The sequence below is a fragment of the Orbicella franksi genome, chromosome 12 (assembly GCF_964199315.1).
Source record: "Orbicella franksi chromosome 12, jaOrbFran1.1, whole genome shotgun sequence".
NCBI lineage: Eukaryota > Metazoa > Cnidaria > Anthozoa > Scleractinia > Merulinidae > Orbicella > Orbicella franksi.
This window is the reverse complement of record NC_138156.1, coordinates 13,175,336-13,183,761: the sequence shown is the minus strand read 5'-3', so window position 1 is coordinate 13,183,761 and position 8,426 is coordinate 13,175,336. Positions and strand designations below refer to the sequence as shown.

Sequence of the window (8,426 nt, the reverse complement as noted above, 5' to 3'; positions counted from 1 at the left end):
CTTTGGCAGACTGTAGTCATTCTTAAAAAAAGTCCTCTTGTCATTTACAGGTAGTTTACGTCTTTGTGGGATAAAATGAAAATAAGAAGGTTGATGATATTTTGACACGAAAATGTCAGACTGATAGTACAACGACATCACATTTGAAACCCTTTGCTTTTCTTTTCTTTTCTTCAGGACTTGTAGGTTTCACTAAATCACTAGCCAGAGAAGTGGCATCTCGCAATATTCGAGTAAACATGGTTGCACCCGGATTCATAGATACTGACATGACTTCAAACCTTAGGACAGGCAACTCAGAAATTGAACATTCGATTCCTCTTGGTAGATATGGCAAAACACATGAGGTTGCAGAGGTTGTTTGCTTCTTAGTTGAGACACCATATATTACAGGCCAGGTACAGTGGTTGTGAGGTTATGTTGTGCCTTTACTACCAGACATCTCGCATAGGTGGACACCTGCCAAAAGTGGATACTTCATCATTTTTTTGTAACACAATCATTCTATTGTTTTCAATTACAAATACAGCAATTTATTAAAATTAATTAGTAATAATAATAATAATAATAATGAAACATTATTTCAAGTTTTACATAACCCACATTCTATATTTTCGAGAAGGAGTGACTACACTACCTTGTTTAACAAGTTAATCCCTATAGTCAGTGTTCTTCTTTTTTTCACAAAAAACGTAAATCATATTGGAAAAAAGGATTACTAATGATACTCCATGTATAACTCTATAAGAAAAGTAGCAAGCAACAACAGTAGCAAAAAGGTACTCTTTTCTTGTTGTATTTGTATTTCAAAATTTGTTTAATGTGTGAAATTGATGGCTGATTGTCTTTGCGTCTGCAATCCCATTAATACTGATTTTTTTCCCCAAGAGTATGACATAATTAACTAGATCCATCTCCTACCTCAAGAAATAAAACCTCCCATAGGTGGGAACCTCTCTTAAGTGGACACTTTTCCAGGTCATGAGGTTGTTTGCTTATGGGGGCTCAACTATATTTTTTGAATTAAGAGAAATCTAAGCTATATTTAAGGGTGTTCTACAGCTTAGATTGCTGTCAAGGTGCAGTATGAGATGAGTACTGTTGCTTTATTCTGCCCTTCACCATGAAACCTTTGTGAAGGAGTTAGTGAAAATATATTTATAGTTCCATTTCTTGTTTTTTAATCTCTCTTGCAGGTTGTGCTTGCTGATGGAGGACTTTCCCTCTCAATATGAACTCTCATTTCTAAAAGTACAACTTGTCTCAGTTTTAACGCTAGAAGTTCATGCTTTTCTGCTACACTTGCCATAAATTACAATATTTAGAGACGAAACCAAATCAGCTTTAGCTGGTTTTCATGCGGGTCCCCTATCCTGGTCAAATTGGAATTTGGGGAGTTGGTTTTTATTGAAGGAGGAAAACAGGAAAACCTGGAGAAAAACCCTCGGGGCAAGGCAAGAACCAACAACAAACTCAACCCACTTATGGCATGGGGCCGGAATCAAACCCTGGGTACATTGGTGGGCGTAGAGTGCTCTCACCACAGTGCCATCCCTGCTCCCCATAAAATAAAATGCCTGCCAAACTTGAGAAGGTTATTGCTAAGCATCCTCAAGGTGTTGCATTACAATGACCATTTAATGAACATTTTTTGAACACAACTAACACTGAATTATACTAAGATTGTGAAAACGATTGTGAAAATAATTTTCATTTTTTTGGTATTCAAACCCAATTATATTTCAAGCTTGCTAATCAATTAGAAATTCTCATACCCAGATGTTTTTTTTTAATTAAGGGAGCAACCGGTCAAATATATTGGTAGAGTTCTTCATTTTGATTGGTTAATGAACTGCGGTACCATTTGCACGTGGACGTTGTAACAATGTCTTATAGGCGCACACATTCAAAGAATTAGAAGTTTGGGGTAAGTGATGAAGTCAGCGCTCATTCATGACATGAGAATAGCCCTTATTTGATATGAAAAAAAAATTCTAATATGGCTCCGAGGCTTTCTGTGCAAAACTTAAAATTTTCTAGGATTCCATTGTCTGGTAATTCCCAGAAGAAACTTGATACAAAGAAGACCAAATATAAGTTTGGCAGAAAGCCCCAGTGCTATATTAGAAATGGTATCCGGTCGTTTCGCCAACGACTCGTTCGCCAACGTCTTAGGTCGATTCGCCAACGTCCTAAGTCGTTTCGCCAACGTCCTACCGGTCAATTCGCCAACGTCATATATCCAATACTAACGAAAAAAAAAGCTGCTTACTGATGTTTGGAATGCAATCCTGATCCTTGGGTGATCCTTGGGTCAAGAAATTTTAAGTCACTGCCAGTTTCGCTTGACTGACTTAAGATCAATTTGCATGTTTCTGATAGTTTCACAAGCCGGCTCGTGGGCGCTACATCGCGGTAATTTTCACGGTGAAAATTGACTGTTGAATACCAAAGTCCGATGGCTTCCAAAAGTTTGATGGCTTCCAATTCGCGGATAATGCATTACGATGTAAATTAACATTATATCTTTTCCTTCTTCAAAAGCAAACAGAGTTTGTTTTCATTTTCCAGCCTTATAATCGAGTTAGAAATAAAATGGAACGTCAAGTAAATAACAACAGCAATTTTATTACAGTGTATAGTATCAAATATTTACAAGCACAAAAATCCTATGAAACCTATTTACAAAACCTGATTGAAACCTATATTTATCTGAAACCAGTTAATTTATCCTATTTACAGAGAAGTTCTAGTTCGCACGAGCTGGTCCGTTAAGCCGAGAACAAGTCTTGAGTAGTTGGGCGGCAGTCTTTTCTTTGTTCTCGTACTTTTCCCAGCTTGCAAATAGCTTAGCCTGGATATTCCTAGTGACACTACGTTGAATTCGTTTAAGTTTATTGTCTGATACAAGCCTAATTGTCACGGCTGTAAGTTTTGCCTCCCTATCAAGCAACTCGATTAATAAATACAACGGCAAACCGCATTGTGCCCCCGCTCGGCGATTGAGTGCGTTATGCCAACCTTCAAGATCATTATTGGTCCGGATCGGCTGTTTGTAGACGCACCAGTTTCTCGGAGTAAACACCTGGCTTTCGATCCATTGTCGCCTAACGTAGTCGGCGAGACTCCTCAGCTGCTCTGTTTGGACCTGGGCCTCGAGGCGGACGAACATCGGCAGGATCTCTCGGTACGGAAGGAATGGCAGGGCCATTATCTTTCTGATATACTTGTACACCGCATCGTCACCAGAGTAAGCCATCTGAAGGCCAAGCTCTTGTACCTTAAAGTAAAAAATTAAAAAAGGTACTCAAAAAGTATAAACGATAATGCTTTAACAGTTGCTACAGTATCAGATGATATCAGAAACTAATCGTGTTGTCTCTCCTTTTAAGTTCTGTTAAGTTTTGACTATCTTGTCAGAATTCCTTGCTATAATTTTATCTCAGTTTAGTCGTTTGGTGTTCGCAACTGAATTGGGGATTACAATTTACTTTCGTGGCTTTTTGGCCAACAATTAAAACGCAATACACACCTTCCTCCACACGGCTTGTGTCCAATGGAAAACGCATTCTTGGATTTTAACTGTCGGTAGGACTGCTCGGAGTGCCGACCACAGCGCCTTCTCGAAGTCCACGGTGACTTGCCTGACGGCGAGCTCGGGCATCAGTTGGATTAGTCTGGAGCACCTAAAAATAATGTAACAATAGAAATGATGTAACAATAGTATATATCATATACTGAGATTTACACACTGGAAAGCCGAGACTAGTTTTGTAAATGTGTGTAGAAAGTCAATATGCTAATAATGTCTTTCCTTTTCCATGTAGTTTTGTAAATGTTTGTAGAAAGTCAATATGCTAATAATGCCTTTCCTTCTCTATATGAATTTCGCAAGTTATATAGATATATGTATATAAGAGAAATAAGTTATCTTCTCTTGATATATATCATTTTAAAGCAAAGTGAATATACCTTTTTATAGTCCTTTCCCTTCTTGCTGGACATGAGTACGTATGCTAGGGGCACCTGCTTGGCATACTCACCAGACCTAACAAACGCATTCACTGTTAAGAGCTGCTTGAAAGGGTGGCGAACAAGCTTGAACGTTCCATCGATGTACCAGGTCTTAGCACGGGCCAGGGTGTTGAGCTGCTCCTGTCTTGCAAATAGTAGGTGGTTGCGTGGTAACTCTGGTCAGACAGCCAGGGAACCTGTCGTAGTCTTTTCACAGGGAATTATTTGGTTAATAGACAACAAATTCTTGTCATATTTGGTGAAAGACAGACTACATTTAATCGTGAAGAGAAGTCCAAGTCTTGCCTACTAAAAAGTAAATTGAATATAGGCTAAACTTTCATCAGTATTTTCAAACTTCTAAACCCAAAAATAAGACTTTGCGAGCCAAACAACATCCGCATCAAATGAGAAACTATCTCTAGGCAGCTATAAGCTGACAAATATTACGATGCTATCTGAAATTTTCAAAACGTAACTCTGAACTCCTTCGGCGGAATGTTTTTTTTTTTTAACTTTGGAAAAACGAAAACTGTTCCTGTAATAGCATCTGGCAAGACCTCGAATTAAAAATTTAACTATCAAAAAGTCAACAATCTAATGAGAAATCTTTGTCCAAAATTCGAAGCGCTAAGCTTTGAAGGAAAATATTTATGCAGGGACTGATGAAAGACAGGACGTAGTAAGGCGGACTGTTATGCGCAATCTGGGACTTTCTACGCTTAATTCACATGGGTATAACATTAACCGCCACGTTCATCACTGACCTGAGATAGGATATTCGTATGGACATGGTTTTCACTAGCGCATTAGCATGAGCAATAATACGCAGACGCGCCTTTTGTTGGGAACGTCCCAACAAGAGATGCTAACTATCAACATCTTAAAGCGTCGGTGGATGTCAGCTTAAGCATCTGCTTATGCGATAACGAAAACCAGCCTTTTTCACCAGTTTTCCCAAGCCAGGTCTCACCCAGTGTCTTAATCATTGTTGTCCCGAAAGCAATCTCCAGTTTAGCGTCTATCCGCTTATTTTACCCAGTATCGCAAATGTTAATAAAAGTCATTATACAACTAAAGGGCCTTAAGAATCACAGGAACTTTTGAAGTGGCGTAAAATATCTCGGATATTCTTCTTCGTTTCTCTATGTTTGTTTTACACAATACTTGCAAAGCGCGTCGAGAATTGCTTCTTGTCAAAGTTATTTCATAATAACGGGTCCTTGAAGGCCCAAATGGCATGTTCTTCTGTTCACAAGGAGAGCAGTAAATTACGTGCGACTTGCGTAGAAAGGCGAAACCCATGCTGAATGCGAGACAACCTCGAAACCAGAGTGTTCGCCTCCCTTGACCAGCGGAGAGTGGTTCCGATTGGAAGTCCGAAAATATCAAACTTCCTGTTGAATTGCGCATGCCTAGCTGCCAAACACATTGCTCTAATTGGTGTTTTACTTCCGGTCATTTTTTAATGTCTTTAAAGCCAATCAAAATCGATCCTGTAACGGAACTTTCCAGTGTCTGCGGAATAAACCCCAGTTACAAACTCTGTAGTTATTCCCCGGAACCTCTTACTGAGGTCTATTGTGTTAGTCTGAATTTTAATATATCGAAATTGGTCTATTGCGTAGAACCCTGCAGGCGGTATTAATCTTAATACATATTCAGTATTTTCTTATGGAATTACTTACTAAGAGGGCAAAAAGTTTGGAAGCCCTCAACGGCACACTATGCTGCGGAACAAAAATATTTCTTTTTAAATGATACTGGCCACGCAAGCAACACCAGTGTAAGTGAAATCGAACTCGTGGAAACCACTTAGCGACCATTCACGAGCCAGAAATCTGTACACCTCGGCCGATTTAATTTTGCTCTCGAATAAAACAACTTTAGGAAAAACTGCGTCAGGTCTCAAATAAATGTCGCCTCGGGCTCCTGGCAGTCGGTATGTGTTCTCTTTATGTTTAGAGCTGTTAAACGCTTTAGTAGGCTGGTTTTTCTACTCTCCTATGTAAAAGAACTTAAGAGGAACGTCTTGACGTGGAAAAAAATTGACCCTTGTGCTCTGCTGATAAAATAAGAGACGTGGTTTAAATTTTGATCTCCTTGTGTCAGTTTTATACGTGCACGTCAGTTTTATAAGTCAGTGCGTGAGTACGTCATTAAACGTCAGTATGGAAGTATGGCAGTAGGTCGATTTTTTAAGTGCATGTCACAAGTAAAGTGGGTTTAGAAATAATTGAAGCCTTCTTACTCAGTGGAAATATAGATAATTTACAAGGTAAGACAGTGATGAAATAAAGTAGTTTTCTCTCGCTTTTCTATAAAATTTTAAGGTAATTCCTCAGTATTGCATTGCGCATCCCTACTGCGCACGATTTTCGCGTCATTAGCTTGCGCACATGAGTGCGTGCAAGTACACAATGTAAGAGATTTCCATCAAGCTGAGCTTGACAGCGAAATAAACGCTCTTGTTATCTTAAACGAGCATGATGACCTATAATTTTTATTGCATAATTTTGCTGTTCAAATTATTTTCTTTAAGTTGAAAGATTAAGGAAAAAAATGTTCGGAAGGAAAAAATGATACAGTTAAAAGAGTACACAAAACCGTTACTGAGTTAAGTTTCAGTTCTAATAAGATTATGTTTGTACCATAATTGATCACAACACATGCAGACAAACGTTGGCCCTGCAACAACCAGCTTGTGAAAATTAACAACCAACTGATCACAAGATGGTTGCTTCAAGTAACCTCGTAGATTTAGTGTTTTACTATCCTTAGATCCTTTACTTCTTGAATAGGCTACCCTACTTTTACTCGAACGCTCTTCTCTCTGTTGCTTAGTCTCAGTTTCCTTTACTCTTCTATTAAACTCCCTTTGTTTTTGTAATCTCTTTTCCTGTGATCTCTTTTCGCGTGTTTTTTCAAGAAAACATGCTAAACAACTTTTGCCACGTTGTTATATGGCTCAACCATGAGTAGCAGCTCTCTACCTCTATCCATAGTAAGGCCGCCTCTACACTACGCATCAAATCTTTTCCGATATCACGGAGGAATTTAAAAACGCAACAAGCACCGGTCATGTTGGATTTGTGTTTGAGGAAAACGCGCTAGGGAAATCATATGATTATCGTGACTAAATGGTTTACGAAACGCTCCGTTTTTAAAATGTTCTCCGTCCACACGAAAAAGAGAACCTGGTGGGCGTTTTCAAATTTCTCCGGTTAGAAGAACGTTTTCGAAAAGCTCCGTTTTGGTGACGGATTGGTGTGAACTGTAGGCCTAACCGGAGAAATAAAGCTGCGTTTTCAAATTCCTTCAGCGTAGTGTGGACGGGGCCTAACTTTCGGGGTTGTCGCGTGCAGTTTTACGCTTGAATCCGACAACCTTTCTCGAAACAGCCGTAGACGCCGGGCTTATTTCGTACTTGTGTTTACTAAATTTTATTATCATTGAGATAAAACTTCTTCTTCTTCTTAATCAATTTTTAACAACCGTCTGACGCTTTTCATGAGATGCGCGGCTATTGGTTGTGCTTCATTTTGACGATGTTTGGTTTTTAACAATCGCTTTTTAGGCTCGAGAAATACTTGCATGGAAGAATAACTGGGGGAATAATGAGATATGCAATATAAGATCAGATACAATGGGATATGTATCGAGTTGGAAAATCGTTAATTTTTGCAACTGAAAGTAACAAGATACGGCATATTGAGGCCAAAAATAAACGGGATGTGGGATATTCAGACACCCCACCCCCCACCCCCGCCCAGTTTTTGTCAAGAGCGTCGGGCGTTCGTGGACGAGGGAGACTCTGGCGAGCGACACTCAAGTTGTCGGAAAAGAGACGCGAAATCTTTGAACGACAATTTCCGCCTCTATCTCTCTGACTGGTCGAATTTCGAAATATCATAGATAGTAAGGAGACTGGATTGGAAACTAGCTCGCGTCACCGGTTCCAACACAGTGGAAATTCGTGACGTCACTGTCGCAAGCTAAATTTTATTTTTGCAGCAACTTTGTTTACACTGCACAGTAAGTAACCAAACTATGGATATTGAAGATTTACTTGAAGAGTGGGATGAAGATGATTTAGCAGAACTTTTAGAAGACAACGAGAGGGCGGTGAACACGGTAGAGGCAGAAGACAGTGAAGACGAAGATGAAAGCGAGAGCGAAGATAATGGCAGTACGTTTAAATGCAGCAAGTGTAAAAAGTGGTATCACCTTAAAGCGTGGTTGCAAAAACACGAAAACTCATGCAGTGGCATGGAACCTGCCAGAAGATGCAAAGCCAAATTGTCTGAACACCAGAAGAAAACCAGAAAAGTGATTTCTTCCCTCGGTTGTGATGATTTCTTTCCATCTGAGTGCGTGCCGAGTGTAATAACATTTCTCAATAAGATATCTTC

The 8,426-nt window shown here is 39.4% G+C and overlaps 1 protein-coding gene across 1 annotated transcript in view; it reads left to right on the top strand.

The window, feature by feature from the left end:
- LOC145464080 (carbonyl reductase family member 4-like) overlaps positions 1-2,113 on the top strand; it is a 4,101-nt gene extending 1,988 nt beyond the window's left edge. Inside the window, exons 2-3 of the mRNA XM_081447896.1 lie at positions 178-398; positions 1,197-2,113. Coding sequence (XP_081304022.1) covers positions 178-398; positions 1,197-1,235 — 260 coding nt within the window. The 3' untranslated portion in view covers positions 1,236-2,113. The remainder of the gene's footprint in view (positions 1-177; positions 399-1,196) is intronic.
- The last annotated feature ends 6,313 nt before the right edge of the window (positions 2,114-8,426 follow it).